Raw genomic sequence first — 23,793 nt, 5'->3', positions numbered from 1 at the left:
ATTTTCCAAACCTTCTCCCAAATAGAAAACCATTCTCTATGAGCGAGTGGGTTTATTTATAGAGGGCAGCAATATGCTCCAGGCCTCGTTTCTATTTTTCTTTTCAAGCTCGAGCTAGCGTGACCCCCTTTTTTTTTTTCAGAGAAATCCATTCATCACCCCGAAGCGAGTTTTGTGCTTCACAGGTAAATGAAACCCGAAGGTGTCCGTGTTAACGGGGTGTTTATTACACTCCACTCGCTTGCCTACATGAGGTCAGCGAGACAAAGCGACGGTTTAAACAGAACCGCTTTGTGATTACATTTGCCATGAATTTATAAACGTACATATTTCCTGCGTATTTTACTTTTAATTTTTTTAAGTAAATAGCTGTCGATTATGTTAACACGTGACCCGCAATCATGTGCATGACACGTCCTGGATTATTCTGCAATGATAATATGGTCATTTTCTTTTGGTTTTTGGACGTCTCGTGTCCGTCTGCTTAATGAGAGAAGCGAAAGAGGACGTGTTTTCAAGTGATACTGCAAATTAGGAGCTCAAATCCTCCTAGACTGATTCCTAGAACGAGCCTTTATTACACTGTACATTACCATATGATAATACAATTGAAACGGAGGCATGAGTCTACATGATGGTTCTGATCATTTTTCTGGGACGCCTTTCAGCGTGACCACGTCCACACGAATTCGTTTGAAAAGACGTATTTGTCTCCCCGTTGGCGTTGCGTCTCAAGCTCGAGTCGAACACTTAATGAGATATTTAATGAGATTCAGTGAGACTTGTAGATCAGTGCCAAGGCACTTTGAATATTTTTTGTCGCTCCATAAGACATAACTGTGTTTCTTTCCCTTTAGGCCGAGCCGTCGTCCGAATCCGTCTCCGCTCCCGCTCCCGTTCCCGCTGCGCCCAGCTCCCGGCCCCTCAGCCCTCGACAGCGGCGCACTCAGAACCGGAACCAGAACCAGCCCCAGCGTCGGCCCGCGTTCCCAACATTCCCCGCAGCAGCCCAGCAAGACGCCAGCCACACAGGCTCGGCCGTCCTCATCGTCCTGCTCACGCTGGCTCTCGCCGCCCTCGTCTTCCGCAGGATCTACCTGGCCCAGGACTACAAGTTCGACTTCGAGCTCTGACCGGCATAAAACAAAAAACAACACTTGCGCTACGACTAAAACTGCCGCTAACCTCTACCACCTCCCAGCTGCCACTTATGTCCTCAGCAATGCCACTCATACCAAAGCAGAAGGGCAGCAAAAACTTTTAGAAAAGCGAAACGAGTATCTGCTATATTTAGACAAACGACTAAAACGTGTTGGAAATGCATGAAAGACTGGAACTTCCTGTTCAGGCGTTACGGTTTTCCCGGGGCACATTGCGCTACACCTAATCGGTCCAATCCAATTTTATTTCAAGTTCTATTTTTATTTATTAGATTTACTCAAAGAGAGACTCGACCCGAATCCCGATCAATTTTAACCGGCGTTAACGAAATGCTTCAATTTTTGAGGTCGGTTTGGCGAGAAACATTTACGCTGACTTAATTTATGATGGATGAACAAGGCCCATTATATTGTCGTTCACACAATCTGGCCCCCTGTTTTGTTTTTGTTTTTATTCAGAATTCTGTTTGCATTGCTTATGGCTCGATTGTTTCACTGCAGTTGTATGTAGTAAATGATTTGGAAAATTATCAATTATTTTTTAAATATTAAATCAGCAAGTTAGGCAACTATAACTTCGAAGCAGGTTTTTCTGATACCTCGAATAATCGTCCTCGAAGTTGTGAGGTCAGGAACTGCTTGATGGCAGCGGCAGAGTCGGTTGCTGGATTTTTCTCTACAACACAATGTCCGATTTTATCATTTATGTTGGGTAAAAAAAAAAATTTGTTTTTACCTATAAATTTGCCTAAAGGTCAGACATACATATTTTAATTCACATTCATACTCATGCGTCGATAGGTGAGGGGGCGGGGCTTCTCATATCAGAGAGTTTAATTTGCGAGTCATTCCAAATTGATCCACCGAACAACTCATGTCCTGTTTTACTGCTTTTACGGGGTGCTTTTGTTTGGATTGGCAACCCTAACGACGCACTTTGTTTTTATGAGATCGCCGGACAAATTGGGAAAAACGTGCGGAAAACTGGCGAACTAATATAATCCAGCAGAGCATTGCAGCGTGGGTGGGGTTTTATCAGGGCTGTGGTGGGGGCGGAGTTTTCAAATGCAAGTCAGCCACTAACGAATAGAATTATTGTTGGAAGAGACGTAGCTTCTGTTACAGTACACACACACACAATAGATACAAAAAAAAACACTGGTTTCTAGCAATATTGCATTCCTGTACATAATGATTATAATTTTTTTTTTTTATGTCCAGTTTGAAAAAGATAATATATGTTATGATCTGTAAACACGATAAAGGACTTCAGCTGCATGTGCTTTTGATTGGGTAAAAAAAACCAAAAAAAAAACGAAAGTAAAAAATACACTTTTATTGAGTTGCACCCCATTTTAGCGTTCATCAGGAAGTACATTAAAGTGTGTTAGATTTAGAGAAGTTTGCGCGAAACTGTATGCGCTTGATTAATGATAACACACACACACACACACACACACACACACACACACGGTTACTGAAGTGTCCTATAGTAAGGGTTCAGACAGACTGTCAGTTTACGTATAGTCTTTTTAATTGTGACCAAGTTTTATGTTATTGACTGAAATTTATATATATAATCTCGAGACAGAAAGAGAGCTTGGATCTAATCTGAGGTATGTGCTGTAAAAGCTATTATATGACTTAACAAATTAAAATGGAGAATAGAATTATCGGTCTCTGTTTTTGTTTTTTTGTTGTTGTTGTTGTTGTTTTTTTTTTTTTAAGTGAAACATTGTAATGTAAAGTTGCTCCAAGGAGCAGCTCTCAGTTTGGCTTCACTGATTTTTTGTTTTTTTGATGAATGAATCAATTTTCTGTGTGGAATTCAAAAGTCTTCTGGGTTTGTAAGCACTCAAGAATGTAGGTGCGCCTTTTTCATAAGACCTGATTACATCGTGGTTGCAGTGTTTGGAGAAAAAAAAATATATCGCTCGAGAGCAGGGGGCGAGATGCTAATCAGCACTTTCTGACACGGTTTTTGTTTCGCAAACACAAAAAAATTATTGGGACGTTTGACTTTTCCAGACGTTTGTGGTTCTTCTTTAGACTGTTGAACAAAGTATAGGATGTGTTTTAATGTGGAAGCTTGAAATGTTCTCATTTGAACTAGGAAACTCTTTAAAACCTTAGATCATGAACGTCCAAACCCTATTAAAGAACCCTATTGAATAACAGCAAATAGGGATGGAAAAACAAAATTATGGTCAGGTGTCCACAAACTTTTGGCCTTATAGTATTTCCGCCACGGCACTATTTGAAATAACTTTTCTAATTTTCCTCCACAGGAACAACAGACCTCTTTTATGATCATGTTGGATGCTGAAGGATGCACCTCTTTGACGTCTGTGATATAAATATACAGTGAGGAAAATAAGTATTTGAACACTCTGCTATTTTGCAAGTTCTCCCACTTAGAAATCATGGAGGGGTCTGAAATTGTCATCGTAGGTGCATGTCCACTGTGAGAGACATAATCTAAAAAAAAAAATCCAGAAATCACAATGTATGATTTTTAAACTATTTATTTGTATGATACAGCTGCAAATAAGTATTTGAACACCTGAGAAAGTCAATGTTAATATTTGGTACAGTAGCCTTTGTTTGCAATTAAAAAGGTCAAACGTTTCCTGTAGTTTTTCACCAGGTTTGCACACACTGCAGGAGGGATTTTGGCCCACTCTAGATCTTCTCTAGATCAGTCAGGTTTCTGGCCTGTCGCTGGGAAACACGGAGTTTGAGCTCCCTCCGAAGATTCTCTATTGGTTTAGGTCTGGAGACTGGCTAGGCCACGCCAGAACCTTGATATGCTTCTTACAGAGCCACTCCTTGGTTATCCTGGCTGTGTGCTTCGGGTCATTGTCATGTTGGAGGACCCAGCCTCGACCCATCTTCAATGCTCTAACTGAGGGAAGGAGGTTGTTCCCCAAAATCTCGCAATACATGGCCTCGGTCATCCTCTCCTTAATACAGTGCAGTTGCCCTGTCCCATGTGCAGAAAAACACCCCCAAAGCATGATGCTACCACCCCCATGCTTCACAGTAGGGATGGTGTTCTTGGGATGGTACTCATCATTCTTCTTCCTCCAAACACGTTTAGTGGAATTATGACCCAAAAGTTCTATTTTGGTCTCATCTGACCACATGACTTTCTCCCATGACTCCTCTGGATCATCCAAATGGTCATTGGCAAACTTAAGATGTGCCTGGACATGTGCTGGTTTAAGCAGGGGAACCTTCCGTGCCATGCATGATTTCAAACCATGACGTCTTAGTGTATTACCAACAGTAACCTTGGAAACGGTGCTCCCAGCTCTTTTCAGGTCATTGACCAGCTCCTCCCGTGTAGTTCTGGGCTGATTTCTCACCTTCCTCAGGATCATTGAGACCCTACGAGGTGAGATCTTGCATGGAGCCCCAGTCCGAGGGAGATTGACAGTCATGTTTAGCTTCTTCCATTTTCTAATGATTGCTCCAACAGTGGACCTTTTTTCACCAAGCTGCTTGGCAATTTCCCCGTAGCCCTTTCCAGCCTTGTGGAGGTGTACAATTTTGTCTTTAGTGTCTTTGGACAGCTCTTTGGTCTTGGCCATGTTAGTAGTTGGAGTCTTACTGATTGTATGGGGTGGACAGGTGTCTTTATGCAGCTAACGACCTCAAACAGGTGCATCTAATTTAGGATAATAAATGTAGTGGAGGTGGACATTTTAAAGGCAGACTAACAGGTCTTTGAGGGTCAGAATTCTAGCTGATAGACAGGTGTTCAAATACTTATTTGCAGCTGTATCATACAAATAAATAGTTTAAAAATCATATATTGTGATTTCTGGATTTTTTTTTTTAGATTATGTCTCTCACAGTGGACATGCACCTACGATGACAATTTCAGACCCCTCCATGATTTCTAAGTGGAAGAACTTGCAAAATAGCAGGGTGTTCAAATACTTATTTTCCTCACTGTAGTTGTTAAATTTAATGTTGTGGGAAAAAAACTGCTTGAATTACAAAACGCTCATAAGGTGTTAAAAAAACAGTAGGAACAAACATACGGTTGATATTATGGTCAGATTGTTGTTGTTGTTTTTGTTTTTTTTATAGAATATGGACAAATTCTGAGCAACTGGATTGGAGAATTCTGTAGTGCTTTGATGTTTATTCTCATTTTCAACCAAAAGATTCTTCAAGATCCCAAAAAGATTCTGTTGAGTGATAAAATGACACAAAAATGTAACACAATCGACAACCTACACTTCAAGAAATACAGAATTTGTATTCAATATCCAAATCATCCATTATAACTTGAATTTTTCTTAAGTCTCCCTCTCTTTCTCCCTCTCTTTCTCTTCATCTTTCTCCATAACTCTCTCTCTTTCTCTCACCCTCCCTCACACTACCCCTCTCTTTTTCTCTCCATTTGTCTCTCTCTACCTCTTTCTCAACACTCCCCCCTCTTTTTCTCTCTATCCCTCCCCATCTTTCTCTTTCTCTCTTTCTATAGCTCTCTCTCTCACACACACACATTCTGTGTCCACTGTTCAGCAGCACAGAGAGCCAATCGGAGAGCAGGGACCAGGAACAGCGGGAAGCAACACACACACACACACACACACACACACACACACAGCCTCTTATGGACAGACAGATGAGAGAGAGATGAGAGATGCGTGTGAGTAGCGAGTGCGGAATGGGAATATTACCATGCTGAGGGTGGAGAGTTCACACACCGAGGCAGATTCCTCATCAAACCCGCATCATGCCTTATATTAACTACCTGCTGGTCCTCATCCTCTGCCTGGTTCTGGTCGCCGAATGCGGGAAGCAGAAGAGCAGGAAACGCAGGTGGTCCGCAAACCTGGAAACTCCGAAACACGGACCGTATGTATTGCTTTTATTTATATATTTATTTTTATTGTTGTTTCATTTCACTGAACAGTGTTTGACCTGTTTGCGAAACTTTTGTTGATCTTTATGCATTCCTGCAAAAAAACAAAAAAACAACAACATTATATATTTATTACATATTTACATATTCATTACATATATTTTGCATATTTATTTGCCTTTCTTGATTAGTATGATGGTATGTTCTTGATAGTATGATAAAATACACCCTTCATAACAGCTTATTGGATTATTCTTCTAAATTATAAATATGTAGTACAGACCCAGTGGTGGTCATAAAGCTTATTATTATTATTATTATTCATAATTATAATTATTATTATTCATAATTATTCATTATTCATATCATTATTGCCTAATAATGTTACATCCCACTCTTTCGTGCTCTCCTGAATTGAGTCGATGTTGATTCATTGAGCACAACAGCATCTTATAGGCTTCTATTCCTCTGATGTTTATTTCTATACCAGCAGCTGTTACTTGTAATCTGAGGCTAATAATAAACAGATCGATACCCGTATTACTGTTGATACAGGGAACATTTGCAATATGGGAGATGCTTGCTTATGGTTGAGGTGTTCTGAAGGTTGTGAGTTCAAATCCCAGCCTCCCAAATTGCAATTTCTCTGCCATTAAAAAAAAGGGTCTTGACCCAATTGCTGCTTAGGTGCATGAATGAGATGAATGTAAGTCGCTGTGGATATAGGCGTCATGCAAAATGTCGTTTGGTATTTGTGGAAGAAGTCTCCAGGGTCAGCCGACTCATCGGTGAGTTGGAGTTGCAGGATACGATTGTTTAAAGCTGATAAAACGTAAGCGATGACGTTTCCATGATGTTCATTGCAACCAGCCAGAACATTAAAGCCACCTGCCTAATATTGTTGAGGTCCCTCTGGTACCACCAAAACATCTGGTCAGGTCCTCAACACCCCTAGACCTTTTTTTCCTGCTTTAAACACTTACCTGCCTGTTCCCTCATGGTTGACCAGTTTATTTAAAAAAAAATTTGTGAACCTGCAGAGAAGCAGATCATGTTCATACTTTCCATATGATCTGATCTATTTACACCTTTTATATTCTAATCCAGCAGCTTTAAAGGTTCTTTGTGGAACACTGCAGTTGTGGGTTTAACCCTCTAAACCTTCCTAATATTGTCTTACAGCCCGCTGTCCAAAAAGGTGGTGGATGGAACTAAGACAAAGAAAGTGAAAACGAACCATTTGCTTCGTGTGGAAGATCACGATTTCACCATGAGGCCAGCGTTTGCAGGTAGGGAAGAAACTTGAACAGTTTACTATCCGGGGAAAATCCTGGATACTGTATATAGTCAATAGACTTAGTTGTTATATATATAAGAAATATATAAGCTATCGTAAATTAACTGTGTATATATATATATTGCTATATTGCTGCATTGGAATAACGTAAAACGTTCTGGCTGTTCTTGAATAAGACTATTATATCTAAAATAACGGAATGGAAGTGTTCCTGATTTACGTTCCTTGGCTACGCCTGTTATGTGCATGCAATTAGAAATTAGTTAGAAATTAGTTAGAAATGCTTTGATGAGGCAGAATCACATTTCTGAGGTAAAAATGCTTTGATCAGGTAGAAAAGCTTTGATGAGGTAGAAACACATTTCTGAGGTAAAAATGCTTTGATCAGGTGGAGATGCTTTGATAAGGTTAAAAACCCTTTAATGAGGTAGAAATGCTTTGATGTAGAAATGCTTTGATGAGGTAGAAACACATTTGTGAGGTGAAAAAAAGCTTTGATGGGGTAGAAATGCTTTGATGAGGTATAAACACATTTCTGAGGTAAAAAAAAAAAAAAAAAAGAAGCTTTGAGGTAGAAACACATTTCTGAGGTAGCTACAGTGATGAATGGGAAGCTTTGATGAGTTAGAAAAGCTTAGAGATAGGAACACTGATGAAGTTGAAAGTCTTTGATGGAGTAGAAACACTGATGAGGTAGAAACACGTTTCTAAGTCAGAAATGCTTTGATGAGGTAGATACACTGATGGATATAAAAACCTTCGATGGAGAAGAAAAACTTTGATAAAATCTTGAAGGTAGAAACGAATTGAGTTAGAAAAGAGTTGATAAGGTAGACATAATTGGTTGAACGAGGTAGGATGAGACTTTTCCACCCAATCAAAGCATTCCTACCTCAACAAAGTTTTTATCTCATCAAACCAAGATGCACTGATGAATGGAAAGCTTTGATGAAATGCATTGATGAGGTAGAAATTCTTCGATTAGGGTAGACCAGCATTTTCCTGATTTAGAAAAGCTTTGCGGTTGAAACTCTCCTTCAACTCTCCTTTAAACCACATTCACTAGAGAAACACTTTGATGAAGGTAGACAAACCAGAAATGTTTTGGTGAGCTAGAATTATTTGAATTAGGTAGAAAAACATCAAACCTGAGGTAAAAACATCTTCCAGAGCTTTACTTTTTGATAGGGGGGATTGTTTTGCTCAGTTTTATTAATTTAATCACTACTCCATGTGCGCTAGTAGAGTTTGTGTTGCAGTGTGTAATTCTGAGCAGTTGAGTAGTCATAAGATATTTGGAATAAATTCTGGAAAGAACATCACCCGGGCACCATCCACAAACCCACATTCACACTAAATGTCATGGTTTTGGAAGCTAGAAGAGGCAACAATGCGACCTATGTGCTGTTTGAAGGTCCATTTCCTGAACGTTCTTTTGGCTGAATGTTTCTCTCCTGGTCGAAATGGTCTCTTCAAGGATGGCCCCACCTTTATTCACATGGTCATGAGGTTTTCTTCTGGATACAGTCCATTATGCATCTTCGTAGAAGAAGAAGACGTAGAAGTTTTTGCACCTTATTATAATTGTTTATGTGCAAACAAATGATAAGTCGATAGTCCCGTGAGGGTGCGATTACTTTTGAAAAAGGGTTCAGATTTCCTTATCCACTTTTCAAACTTTAATGCAAATCAGAAATGAGGAAAGTGTGGATCGTGGTAGCAAAAGGTTTTAAAACTAGTGTTGTTACACACCAACAGGTGGCAGCACAAGGCTGCATGCACACTCACAGGGAGCACCGACTTTTAAAACTCAATGTGCCAAAAGACATCGTTCTCTGTACACCAGGAGCTGGTGCTATTCTTACCATGTCTACCAGATTTGGCTCCTGGGGACTTCACGCTCTTCCTGAAGATGATCAGAACAGCTGTTTTGACCATGGAGCTCCATTGAGGAGATCCAGGAAGAATCGCAGAAGGTGCTTGACACGATTCGAAAAGAAGACTTTCAAGACACGTTCCAGAAGTGGCAGAAAGGCCCGGGAACGATACAGCGCTCCCGGCCTTCCCGCCACTTCTGGAACGTATCTTGGAAGCTTCTTCTTAGAGCTTTACCAATAAGTTCTCCTGAGCAGGGCCTGCATGGCCTTTGAAACGTGATCTAATCTGTATTTGAATGACTCCAGACTGTTTAAAGTTACCATAGAGTGTATTAAAGGACTATGCATGTGAAGGGAGATAGGTGGGTCAATATGGTGTAGAGCGAAGTAGCATTGTGTACACGTTGCATCTTTGCATGCGTTTAGTGCCCAATTGAGTGTGACTAGCGAAGTGACTAGCGAAGGCTCATTTGTATGGAGCTGTGCATACGCCGAATAAATGTACGTCTTCTGAGTAGACAGGCAAATGTTTAACATCAGTGATGGAGAAACTCGGGGAAAAACGAACAATCCAGCGCTCGCTCCCGCTCTTTCTTCCTCTCGTCCTGCCAACATTTGACATCCCATACGCTGATAGCGGAAGTGTGTGACTCGAGTGCCTCTTTTTTGTTTCAACATTATGGGGAGGGGAAAAAAAATGACAGAATGACATTTGAAAGTGTGTGTGCTTTATTTAGCTTTCACACTCGCTTCATTTCCCGTTTTTTTTTTAAGGCGTTCAAAGATGCTCAGAGCTAGCAGAAGAAGCTGATCTTCCCAAGTGGAAACAATAGACGTCTTCTAAACTCCTTATGGAAGCGAAAGCACGGTCGTCCCTAAAGCAAGTTGGCACGTGCTTGTCACGAAGAGCACGTTGGCTTGCAAATTGCAAAATTACTGATGATTCGTGTACGGGGTGTTGGGTTTCCATATATTAGCGAGGAGTTAGCATGAATGGAGGCAGACTTTGTGGATGAGAGCCAGCCAGTGTTTTTTTAGTCTTGTAATAAATAAATAAATCCGATCCAATAAGGCCAAAACATAAAGTTCAGGTAGGAAACTGCTCAATCCTTTTCCACTTGGGGGAAAAACAAGAGATATATATCTGCTTAAAAAAAAATCTTTCAGCAGTTCAGCTGCTTCTCAGGCCCTAAGCAGCCGCATTCTTATACAATAGCCGAGAAAAACTCGGATATTCTCTTTTCTTACTTGCTTTTCCACACTTTAACCTTCAGCTTATTATCATGCTTCAGGTATGGTTTTGACATACTTCAGGGATACTCCAGGGTCAGAGCTGGGAATCACTAAGAACACTAACCTTAATCTGAGCCCAGATTAAATGTGAACGCTCGGCAGGGAAGAATCGCTCTGGCAGTTTTTGCATGTAATAGATACCCACAGCATTTTTTAAATAGACTACAGCGGAGTAGGAGTCTCACAAGCACAGCATTTAAACAGTCCTTAGACGCTGCCCACAAACACCGTGGGGTATTTTGAATCCCCCCGCTGGCATTAGGTTCTGCAAATTTAGAATGCAGCGAGGGGATATTCAGACTTTTTTTTTTTTTTTTTCGTATTATTAAAAGGATGGTGCATGTAGGACGTTTTGGAGACAAGGTGAGGGAGGTGAGATTGAGATGGTGCAGAGGAGGGACATGGGGTATATCGGTAGGAGAATGCTGAGGATAGAGCCATCGGAAAGAAGGAAACGAGAAAGACCCAAGGAGGAGGTTCATGGATGTGTTCCACTAGATTTTGTGCTTATTCAGGCACAAGGGTATTAGTAAAGGAAGTCAGGTACAGATGTGGAGTGAAGTGAGGAGGTCTGAGGTAATGTTCTTATTTATTCCAAAGGTGTTCAATAGGGTTAAGGTTCAAAACACTATAGCAGGAGATTTTCCCCTCCAACCCACGGATTCCACATCTTCATTTTGCTAGCTTTTTGTCATGCTGGAACATGTTTGGGTCTTCAGGTATAGACAATTCTGTGCATTTAAATTCGATGAAAGAAGAACACAAGGCTGGGGGAAAGACGGGTGTCCAAATACTTTTTGCCGTATCGTTTTTTTACATCTAGAAATGTTACAGATAAATTCTGGATATAAGGCTGCATTTATATGTGGAGGCATATAATAATAAAAAAAAAAAGCGGAAAAAAAAGAAACTGCCGGTCCGTGCCGTTTATCTGGTCGCAGACCATCGTAAAACCGCGTACAAGCGATGTATCACTTGGACAAGTCTGAATCTCATGGATCGCTTCGAGCAAAGTGACCAGGTAAAAAGTCTGACCAGTTTTCTGGGATCTAGTGAGATACTAAAACATCTACACAACTCGTATAACAGCTTATGTAAACAGAAATGATAGCTCATGGCTCGAATGCTGTAGGGGGGGCATTTACTTATTCTTTCAAAGCGGAGGCGTTTTTCAGGACTTTGTTGATTGTTTTCCTCCTTCCATTGGAGATTCAGAGACGTGTAGAATCGATGCTTTGAAGAAGTTCTGCCAGATTATAGTGTCCAAGACACTTAAATGCGTTGTATGATTATTTTAAAACCGCTACAATTCGGCAAAAGTATTGGGACACCCGGCGTATGTGGTTGTTTGGAGGCACACGATTGTGTAAGACGTCTTTGGAAGTGGTAGCATGGATTTTTGTTTTCCTTCACTTGAACTAGGAGACCCAAACCTGTTCCAGCATGACAATACCCCTGTGCACAAAGCCAGGAAGATCTGCTTTACATGGGTTGGAGTGAAGGATCTCCTGCTATAGAGTGCTAATCTCAACCCTATTAAATTCCAACCCATATATATATATATATATATATATATATATATATATATATATATATATATATACTGTATATATTTGCCTGTCAGAAGCTGATTGCTTTAGTTTGGTTTTATCTTATTGTAACAGCAGGATGGCAATTTCTCTGTGTTTATTGTCTTTAGTACACCTCTGGCTGTATGTTGACCATCCTGTCAGTCAGCGTATAAATAACGAAGGTCGTTCTCTCATTGTCCGTTTTAATCGCACTGTTTCTACAACACCGGTTCTCTCGTACGTGGTTTCTGGTGACCGTCGGGCAATGACAATCGCTTGACCGGGAGAAATGACTGGAAATGCTTCTTGCACTCGTGCATGGTAGGGATTTTTTGTGATTTCTGTGGCGTAATGGTGATCTGATGATTTACACCGTATAATTTAAAACACCATAATTACTTTCGAACATTTACGAGTGTGGGTCCACTAATAATGAGCATAAGCAGAAATGGTCCATATTTGTCATTGGATATGTTGATTGGAGTATTAGAAACTTGAAAAGTATTCATTTAAGGTACATTTAGTACAGATAGAAATGTGCGATTAAGTTGCGATTAGTCTGTCTGTCTGTCTGTCTGTCTGTCTGTCTGTCTGTCTGTCTGTCTGTCTGTCTGTCTAAAATAAAACATATCTCCACACACTACATTCGAAATTGTGGTGGTGTTGTTTTTTTAAACCCAATCCATACTTTACAATAAGTTCCAATCTCCTAGGAATGATGTTCCTCTACATTTTTGTGGAGATTTGTACACATTCAGGCACAAGTATGTTAGTAAAGGAACTCTGGTGCTGATGTAGGCGAGTTCAGGAGGCCTGGGATGCCGTTCCAATTCATCTCATGTTAACGTTCAATAGGGTAAAGGTCCAAACTTTAGCAGGAGATCCACTCCCCTCCAACCCAAAGATTCCACATCTTCATGGAGCCTAGCTTTGTGTCATGCTGGAATATGTTTGGGTCTTCAAGTATAGACATCCTCCACAATTGTGTGGTTGTAGCTTTGTAGAAGAGCCACACAGGGCTGGGGAAAGTCGGGTTTCCCAATACTTTTGTATTTATGCATATAAATGTTGCAGTATTTTTTTAATTTAACAGGCATGAACACCAGCCTGGTTTCAAGGAGCTATTTATAATTTTTAATCCTGGTGCGGCAGAGACAAAGGAATGGATTGTAGCTATGACACCACAGTAATGCACAACCTTAACCTGAAGCGTACAAATGCAAAGCTTTAACAGGATATCAAGTCTTATACTCATTATGTTTAATAATTGGACATTGTCAGACAAACTCAGAATTAAATAAACTGTGGAAATCCATGTTTACCTTCAATTTATGACAGTGCCAAAAAAAAAACTTTGTTGAGAAATAAACCTTAAAAAAAGCCTTTAAAGAGATAATTTAAGTGTATTTTTTTATCGTTAAGTGTGTACTGTACTACAGTGAAAACTAATTCGAAAACAAAATAACAAATTCGAAAACAAAATAACAAATTAGAAAATATTAACAAATCCGAAAACAAAATTACAAATCCGAAAAATAACATTTTTTAAAACAAAATAACAAATTTAAAAACACAACGACAAGTCAGACAAACCGGAAAAGGTAGGTATAGTTTGTGAATGGAAACTTACAGATCATTGGACGAGACACCTGTCATTCAAGATATACAGGTGAGTGACAGGTGTCTTGTCCAATGATCTGTAAGTTTCCATTCACAAACTACCTACCTTTTCCGGTTTGTCTGAATTGTCGTTGTGTTTTCGGATTTGTCAATTTGTTTTGGGATTTGTTCATTGTGTTTTGCATTTCTCGGCCACCGTACTATACAATCCAAAATGAGCAATTGGGTAACCAGGAATGTCATTTATAGTTTTTCATAAGGTTACGCTATATTTCCAAAAGTTTGTGGACACTTCACAGAAAGATGGCTGCTTTTTGGACATTCCATACCATGTTTCATTCCCATTTCTTCTTATAATAAGCTCCACTCTTTTGGGAAGATGATCCGTTAGATTTTGTGGAGATTTGTGCTCATTCTGGCACAAGGTTTTAGTAGAATCAATGCTCTCTATTCAGACTTCACGTAATTCAGCGAACAAGGACGACTATGAACGAGAAAAGGGAGAAGTAGTTTGGTTTGTGTTTGTTTAAAGGTTGTTTGTTTATATACACTGTATGGACAAAGATATTTGGACACCCAGTTTTTTCCGTATGTGCTACTTCTACTAGACCTAAATCTGTTCCAGCATGGTGATGCCCCTGTGCACAAAGCCAGCTCCATTAAGATCTGCTTTACATGGGTTGGAGTGGTTGAAGATCTTCAGAGAGCTCTAACCTCAACCGTATTGTTTCTGAAAGAGCACCAAACTCCAAAAAATCTAGTGGAACATCTTCCCAGAAGAGTGGAGCTCATCTAACGGCAAACGGGGACTAAATATGGAACGGGAAAATCAAGCGGACTGAATAATATAATGCATTGCTCCAACCCTAATATTTTCATTATCAAGCTTGTGATTAATATTTACAGCTTCTGCTTCTTAAAATGATCCCCCTTTTTTTTTCGTCTGAAACCAGCAGATGGATTTCTGGTGTAATTACTTTGGAGGGAAATAAATCTTCTCATGAATAACAAACCCTATCCACTGCCCTAATCCCGATTTGGCACTTCCAGCAGGAATTCAAGATCAAACCAGATGCAGTCGGTCCACGTCTCTTATCAGGTGTCGGATCTATCGCGACGTCTGTCTCGTGAACAAATTGCTGTTTTAAACCGATTCCTTTTAACAAATTGCACAATCGACTCAACAGTCTGAACCTGACGTCGAGGTCGGATATACAAAATGCTGACTCGAGGGAGAGGGAAACAAACCCCGATCTATAAAATCTCTCGTTCTGACCTGTTGAGTGAGTTGGTTTCTGGTTAGGCTCAAAGCTCCCAGTGAACCTCATCTGCTACCATTATCTTCAAAATATTCGCCAATTTACAGCGTGGTCCAGGCCGGCTAGACGTGATCTGTCCATGACCTTCAAACATGATGTCATTGCACCTGCACTAATAGAGACTTGACGTAATAATAAAAAGTAACCATAATAAAAATGAATAAAATATGAAAAAGTACAATGCTAGTTCAAGTCAAGAGAAAATGTCATGCTAGCACATCCAAAGACATCCAACAGTTTGGAGAAGAACCAAAAATGGCTGGAAAGGTCAGGTGCCCCAATACATTTGTATGTATAGAGTAGATCTTTGATATATGGCTTCAATGAAGAGATCTAGGAGGTGCATTAGATTGATTTGAGATCCATCCAGCTCTCAATCTTAACAGTTAGGTGAGAGAGCCAACACCTAATTACAGGTGGAAACTTTTTTTTTAATGGGAACTTCATCTGGGAATTTATGGGAATTTATGAGAATTAATTAGAAATTGGGTCAAATGTATACAAACTTTATTATATATAAAAACTCTGGTCATAAGCTGATCATTTACTTGAATACTTGCCAAGATGGACATTTTTTGACGTGCAGGATTCAAGAAATTATGTGTGTTATGTGATTGAGGTATGTGCATTGCATGTAGGGGGCGTGGCCTCTGTAGCCCTGCAGTAAGTGTGCTGTTGTTGATGAATCTGCAGGGTAAACCGAAATGGCATTTAATCTGGCTGTTTTAAGCAAATCAGCCCGATCTTATGCTATAAGATTAATTTATAACCACATTTAAGTCCCCTGTTATAGACTAACCTGTAATTTTTTTCTAATTCCCCATTTATTCAAATTAATTCCTATAGAAAAGTTTCTAGTCTTTTTGCAAACCTGTACCTGCATTTACTAACACACTTGTGAAACCCTAAAAATCTCAACAAAATCTAGTGGGACGTCTTCCCAGAAGAGTGGAAGCTACGGGATTTTCGCGTCCACCAACTGGTCCATGTAGTGTCAATTTAAAGACATACGGATGCAAGTGCAGGTAGACAGTTTTCATTAAATGCAAAAACGGGAATCAAGAGAGGTTTTTTAAACAGGACAAACAAAAAATGAGACTAGAATTGCTAACATGGACATCGAGACAGAGATGGAAGACACAACAGCTTGGTGATATCAGGAATACAAATGCTAGGGCCAGTACTTTCGCAGTTTGATAGTGAGTTTGATAGTCTTTTTATAAAGTGTGTGTGTGTGTGTGTGTGTGTGTGTGAGACTCAATGTAATTAAGCACGCTTCAGTAAATAAGAGCGCTGCATTGCGCCTGACGTGTGGTCCGTGGCGGCCATGTTTGTTAACCACAATGTTTTTCTGTTCTGTTGTGACCTGAGAGCAGAGAGTTGATGGTATTGCTTAAAAAAAAAAAAAAAAGAGAGACGGACGATAGGATTTGCAATGCATTTTAGAATCGCAAGCACCATATGCATGAGGGATGAGTGATCAATAGAGCATGAACTACGACAGTGTGGGTGAAGGAAGGATCGATTTCAACCTGAATTAGGAAAAGAATTACAAAAAATCTATAGGATTAAATACGTTTATAAGATTTATCGAGCCGCAACAATACGTGGTCTGTTTCCATCCATATTTTGGAAGCCTTATAGTGCTTTTGACTTGAAACTTTAAGCCCTTATACCCTGTCCATCGTGTGCCACACTTGAATTTAGGTCAAATTTACTACATCTTTCCCAGAACTCGATGCATTTAACTTGAAGATTGTGTGTAGGACAGGTTCCCCTCGAGGCCGTCTCGAGTGAACGCCAGTCTTGTTCAGTCTTGTTTATGATTACAGACATCTTAACACTTATAAATGGCTCTTTTGAATAAAAATTCACCATCAGGACTAAAGAAACTATTAGGAGGACATGTAGAACCTAATTGTCGTGTCTCGGTTGCTTCTTTTGGTCTCTAGGTCCAGCGATTCCTGTGGGCGTGGATGTGCAGGTCGAGAGCTTGGACAGCATCTCCGAAGTCGACATGGTGAGATGATGATTTGCACCAAAAAGGACAACTAAAGTGCAATAATGAATAAAACTATGAGTTACGCACTTTTGGAGCCACAAAAAAAAAAATCTCGTTATAACGTTATTTATGATAATGAGTGAAATCCCAAATGCAGATTTCCGAATTCGATGCACTAGCTATTTTTTTTTAAATGCGGCGTTGCTACTTGCTCCTTGGAGACTTTTCAAATCTATCAGTTGCTTTTGCTAGACAGTTGATAAATTCTCTGTGTCCTTTTTACTTTGGCAGGTCTCCACATTTGTATTTGTTCCTGGTGGGTTCTTTTCATGGTGGAGGGGGAAAATGAATCCAGAATGCACTTTGGATCGTCTTTAGCCAATGTTTGAGCGGTCACAGGGATTTGGCGTTATGTAATATAGTAAGGAGGAAGGAAAGATGAGTGAGTCATCCAAGCAGAACGCATAAATATGGTTTGCCCAGTGACGGAGGAAGGAATTATACAGAATCCCCCATCTGCCCATGGCCAGAGAGTCTCTAATCTCTAGATATACTACGCTGATGCCGACAGGAATGCGGTAGTTTTTGTGTTATTGTGCCAGAAAAGAAAACGATCTGTTCCATATTCCCATTAATTGGCCCGGTGTCACTTTCGTGCATCAACGAAAAGAAAAAATATTGCAGTAGAGGGTTCTTTGTTAAACTAAAGTGTCGAATCCCTGTTTGTTTTAATGGTATGTCCCGGTTCAACCCCGGGTTTCAGTCAAGGGGACGAACAGGACTAACAGGAATCATGTCTGAAACAGAAATACAGTGTGAACAGTTTTTCGGCTGCACGTCCTCTGGAATGGAGTAATGGATTACTCTGGGATTTTTTGAGATTTTTCTTCCTTCCGAGCGCTCTCATTCAGTGACTTTCGCTTCCAAGACTGAATTTTCATTCCTCAGCCATGCCTTGACCCGAGATATTTCATCGTACATAATAAATATTTACCAGAAAAACTTGAACTCCATAGGCTTAAAGAAATTAAAATAACCCCAGTTGTAGATCTACCATGTTTACTATGGTGTATCAGTAATCTCTAATTCTTCTGTCCCCAGGACTTCACCATGACCTTATACCTGAGGCATTACTGGAAAGACGAGCGTCTGTCCTTCCCCAGCACTACCAATAAGAGTATGACTTTTGACGGTCGCCTGGTGAAGAAGATTTGGGTCCCTGATGTTTTTTTCGTCCACTCTAAACGCTCCTTCATCCATGACACCACTACGGATAACATCATGCTCAGGGTGTATCCCGATGGACATGTTTTGTACAGCCTCAGGTGTGGGAGTTGTTTAGCAGAGATGTTTTTTCTCTAAATGTGGTTACATCTACATGGTCAGTGTTTGTGTGTTTAAATCCTAGTCAGCAAGTGGCATATTTGTACTCTATATTTTTCCATTTTTATTTTTATTATCAGACAGACAGACAGACAGACAGACAGACAGACAGACAGACAGACAGACAGACAGACAGACAGACAGACAGACAGACAGACAGACAGACAGACAGACAGTTGGCTGGCTGGATGGGCAGACAGACTGACGGATGGACAGATGGTTGACTGGTTGGATCAATGGCTAGACAGACGGACGGACGGACGGGCAGATAGATAGATAGATAGATAGATAGATAGATAGATAGATAGATAGATAGATAGATAGATAGATAGATAGATAGATAGATAGATAGATAGATAGATAGACAGATAGACAGACAGACAGACAGACAGACAGACAGACAGACAGACAGACAGTTGACTGGTTGGATCGATGGCCAGACAGATAGTTGACTGGTTGAATCAATGGCTAGATGGACGGACGGACGGACGGACGGACGGACGGACGGACGGACAGACAGACAGACAGACAGATGTTTGACTAGTTGGATCAATGGCTAGATGGATAGACAGACAGACAGATAGATAGGTGGTTGACTGGTTGGATCAATAAACAGACAGACAGACAGACAGACAGACAGACAGACAGACAGACTGTATAAAATCAGTTGAGTGAGTTGTGACTTTATGTGAGTTTGTTGTTTTGTGTTCTGCAGAGTGACAGTAACTGCAGCGTGTAACATGGACTTCAGTCGTTTTCCTCTCGACACACAAACCTGCACCTTGGAGCTGGAAAGTTGTATGTTACAAAAATCTACATTTATTTTTTCCATCTTCAAATACTGACAATCAACTGTTTTTCCTCACAGCAACCTGAATAATCCTAAAGTAAATATGAGTGTTCTGAGCGTACGCATGGAAAAATAACAGACTAAACAATTTCTGTATGCAGATGCCTACACAGATGAGGATCTCATGCTTTACTGGAAGAGTGGAGACGAATCCCTCAGCATAGACGACAAGATTTCGCTTTCTCAGTTCCTCATTCAGAAGTTCCACACCACCTCCAGACTGGCCTTCTACAGCAGTACAGGTAGTGTTTATTGTTTGGGTGACAGAGAATAATCACTGCATTATCGGGCCTGTTTGAATGTATTGATGTCATTTGCACTGTTTAGATCATATCCAAACACCAGCAACCTGATACTGATGGGCCCTTGAGCAAGGCCCTCAATCACTCACTTGAATAAATGACATAATTATAATTCACTCTGTATAAGAGGCGCCTTTTAAATTCCGTAAATGTAAATGATTAGAAAGTGGCCCCACCCCCTGTTTCAATAACCAATTAGTTAAGTACCCTGAACGTTTGTATTGTACCCTCACTCACGTTAAAATCAGCTTGACTAGACAGACAGACAGATTCATAGACAGACAGACAGACAGACAGACAGACAGACAGACAGACAGACAGACAGATTTATATGTTCACACACTGAACACTTGCGATTACCCTGTGAACAGTGTTTTTATGGATGTGGAACGGATGGATGGAGGGATGAAGAGAGAAACAGATAGATTGCTAGACATCTATCCATCAGTCAATCAATCATAAATATCAGCTTGTCAAGGTTTTCTACTTGAGACAGGTAAATGAATACATGGACAGATAGACAGATGGACAGATAGGTAGATAAATAGATAAAAAGAATTATCCTGCTGTAGCAGATTTTGGGTTTCCTAGTTCAAGTGAAGAGAAATGTTCATGCTGCCACATCTAAAGGAGAACCTTTTGGGGAAGAAGCACATACGGCTGAAATAGTCTCCATTCGTTGGTCCACTTCAACACTGCAAACACCAGTGATCGCTTTATCTCATCAATCATGGAAAATGAACGTGATATATGTGAGATAATCCAGGAGTAGTTGCTCATGATACGAATTGAACTGGGGAGGTTTTTGCTATTCCGTGTCGTGAATTGGAATCGTGGGTTGTCTTTGAGGTATACGTTAAAAATGCTGAGTGATCGATTCTTGGTCAAATTACTTTCAGCGAACGTCGCAGTGAGGATGAAGTTCGATTAAACTTTGATTTGCTTGACGCTAAGCTGAGCTCCTGTTACGGCCATGGAGGTCAACCCAATGTCATATTGTTCACAGGGATAAAGGGATGTAACAACAGCGATGTTCTTAAAGCTATACGGGACCGATTTTGGTTTCGGTTATGAACTGTGATCAAGGTGAAATGACTGATATTGTTAATTCCTGCAGGTTGGTACAACCGGCTGTACATCAACTTCACCCTGAGACGTCACATTTTCTTCTTCCTGCTGCAGACCTACTTCCCCGCCACCCTGATGGTCATGCTGTCCTGGGTGTCCTTCTGGATCGACCGGCGTGCCGTCCCCGCCCGAGTGTCTTTAGGTGCAGTAGTTCTTTTCGTTTCTATAAGAGCTTTTTTTCATATTCATGCATTTGCAAAAGCAATTCCTTACTTCAGTCATCATTTATTCATCTTCAACCTTGGCCTATTCAGATGTTTTCCCTTTGATATTCTAAATAATGTACTCATGTTACACACACTCAGGTGGTAGATCAGTGGGTAAAACATTGGACTTTGGATTGGAAGGTCACAAGTTCAAATCCCACCAACAAACTGCCATTACTGAGCCCTTTAGTAAGGCCCTTAACCCTTTCCTGCCCAGTTCAAGTCCCCAAATGCCATAAATTTAACTCTCCACCGAAACATAGACCAGTCTGGATCAAGGAGACAAAAAATCATCAGCGTTCCAATCAATCCCAAAGGTGCACCATCAGTCTTGAAACTTTTATAATACCACCTCGTATTTCATTTTACCACATCCAGAGACGTCCCATACAGTCGTGTGCCTCCATCTCTGTGACTTTGTGGGTCTTTCGACACTTTTCTCAGTTTCAGGAACTTGGGAATTGTTTTTTTTCCTGCACTCCAGCAAATTGATTACCTAAGGCTGACCTAATCTTTTAAAGTCTCGCCTTATGAATTGCCGTGCCTCGGCCTCACCAGCAACAAATAAGCCCACAGAACATCTGTTACAAAATGACAAATGCAGCTCTGAACCATGGGGGAAAGGAAATGCCAGGGGTGGTTTTGAACACCTGGATCTTCTATTGTGTGCATGCACATTTTCCATAAAATATTGGGACGGAGACAAAGTGGCCAGGATGAGTATGTAGGTGTAATTTCACTGCCCGGATTCAATCCAAACCCGTAGCTGAATTTCTTTTCAGAACCTGTTTGTTTTTTATCTCCTCAGGCATCACCACGGTGCTCACCATGTCCACCATCATCACAGGCGTTAACGCCTCCATGCCCCGAGTGTCCTACATCAAAGCGGTGGACATCTACCTGTGGGTCAGCTTCGTCTTTGTCTTCCTGTCGGTCCTTGAGTATGCCGCTGTCAACTACCTGACTACTGTGAAAGATGGGAAAGACCGCAAATTCCGAGAAAAAGCCCGACACCAGGTCTGGACACCATTTCAAGCTAATATTTACGGATAATTGGGCAAATGAACTCTTTCTGTTGTTCTTGTGTCTAAACGATTTGAAGAGCTCCCTAACCGACCGCTTGTTGTTTACGCAGTCTTTGCCGTGTACGTGCGGCCTGCCTCGTGGCAAGAGCATGATGGTGGACGGGACGTACAGCGAGGCGCACAGCAACAGCCTGGCCGGTTACAGCCGCGCCCCCAACGGGCCCGAGGACCCGAACGACAAGCACGAACGCATGGTGGTGCACCTCGCTGTCGACAACGAGTCCACGGGCGCCAAGAAGAAAGGCCTCCGCGGCTTCCGCATTATCCAGAACACGCACGCCATCGACACGTACTCGCGCATGATCTTTCCTGGAGCCTACATCTTTTTCAACCTCATCTACTGGTCCGTCTACTGGTGAATCCTTCGAGATAGAATATGGATAGAAAAACGTTACCGCGGAGCTTCGAGACAACGGATTTTTGGTGTAAACGAACGACATGAAAACGGTAAGACGCCTAAAGCACAGCGGATATTCTTTCGTACTTTAATCGAGGAGAAGCCTGAAATCTTTTTCAAACTCTCGGCGTGCTGATAGGACGTCCGTCTCAATTTCCAAAAGCTCAGATTTTTCCTCTCAAGTTTCAAAGCGGTTTCCTTCGTGTCGCTCAGACTCAGGACTTTTCACACAACTATCCATTAACCTGTAATCTAAATGGGAAAAAACCAGCATCAAATGAAGAAGGTTTGTAGATCCTTATGGAGCAGGAGGTTACTGATTAGAGCTACGAATTTGAAATATAATTACATAAGGTCTAAAATACACCAGGAGACGTGGCATTATGGGAAAAATAGCCAACCACTGGGTGTCTTTGAACATCCTGGAGTGTTTTATTCCCCCGAAATCAATTCTTGCAATGATCCAATCAACTAGTCATGTACCAGAGCTGCACTGCAGAGTCCTGAAGAGACGGAGATCCTTCTCAGTGACTGTAGCATGTAGGTTAAGGACATATAGGCTGAGGATTTTTAAAACTGTTCATCTCCTGAGATTTTTTTGTCAGGACACGACAAAAAATGTAGTCTAAATATAAGTGAATGCAGTCCAACTGAACTAGATTTTTATATTATGAGATTACAGTCTAAACAAATCTAAGATGATGGAAAAAAAATTCTGGATTTCTTCAACTTTGTCATGGCATGGAGGTAAAAAAAGTGCTAAAGAAATTGTAAAAATGTAGTTATTGTGGAAGCCTTTTCCCCAATTATATCAATATTGATTATATTTTATTATAAATTTTTTTAAACCCATTAGAATTAATTGATTGAATGGTTGTAATTTCAAACAAACAAACAAACAAAAAATGTGTTTTGATGAGCGAAATTTCCAGAATAAAAATGTGTGCATTATGGAACATGGTATATATCAGTAGATGGATTTGTGGTGACGTGGGTTTGGATTGTCGTTTCGTTAAATTCGTCCATTTCATTACAGGACAATAAAAATCTCAGTGTATCAACATACAAATGACGACGATTTCAGTTGATCCCAGTGCCTCGGTTGTTTTCATTCCGTTGGAATGTTGGACTTCCAGTTGGAAAGTTGTCACACCCGGGCCCCTGAGGGAGGCCCTCAATCCTCGACTGCTTCGTTTTTTATTCATTTATTCATCTGTTTACTAAATTGGTTCAGTGATTCTTTCTATAAGAAACATCAGTGATGATCATTTCATCTCAGGAACTCGAATCTTTTTGATTCTGTTCATAAGAAGAAGAAGATTTCAGGAGTTGGATGAAGTCCAGAGGTGAAGTTGGTGATGATGTTTGGATTTTTATTTTGTTTAATTATAAACAGTATTATTACTGAAAATCTCCAGGAG

At 40.6% G+C, this 23,793-nt stretch overlaps 2 protein-coding genes across 2 annotated transcripts in view; both read left to right on the top strand.

The window, feature by feature from the left end:
- Nucleotides 1-2,830, top strand: part of ube2j1 (ubiquitin-conjugating enzyme E2, J1) — a 26,859-nt gene extending 24,029 nt beyond the window's left edge. Inside the window, exon 8 of the mRNA XM_083535165.1 lies at nt 858-2,830. Coding sequence (XP_083391291.1) covers nt 858-1,133 — 276 coding nt within the window. The 3' untranslated portion in view covers nt 1,134-2,830. The remainder of the gene's footprint in view (nt 1-857) is intronic.
- On the top strand, nt 1,675-23,793 carry gabrr2b (gamma-aminobutyric acid type A receptor subunit rho2b). The gene is made up of 10 exons (XM_083535124.1): nt 1,675-3,524; nt 5,124-6,035; nt 7,225-7,331; nt 16,972-17,039; nt 18,123-18,346; nt 19,120-19,202; nt 19,356-19,496; nt 20,674-20,826; nt 21,699-21,907; nt 22,026-23,793. The coding sequence occupies exons 2-10, from the start codon at nt 5,914-5,916 to the stop codon at nt 22,332-22,334; spliced, it is 1,416 nt and encodes a 471-aa protein (XP_083391250.1). The 5' UTR covers nt 1,675-3,524; nt 5,124-5,913; the 3' UTR covers nt 22,335-23,793.

This window comes from Silurus aristotelis (assembly GCF_946808225.1).
Source record: "Silurus aristotelis genome assembly, chromosome: 29".
NCBI lineage: Eukaryota > Metazoa > Chordata > Actinopteri > Siluriformes > Siluridae > Silurus > Silurus aristotelis.
The sequence above is the reverse complement of the archived record's forward strand: the minus strand, read 5'-3'. Positions and strand labels throughout refer to the sequence as shown.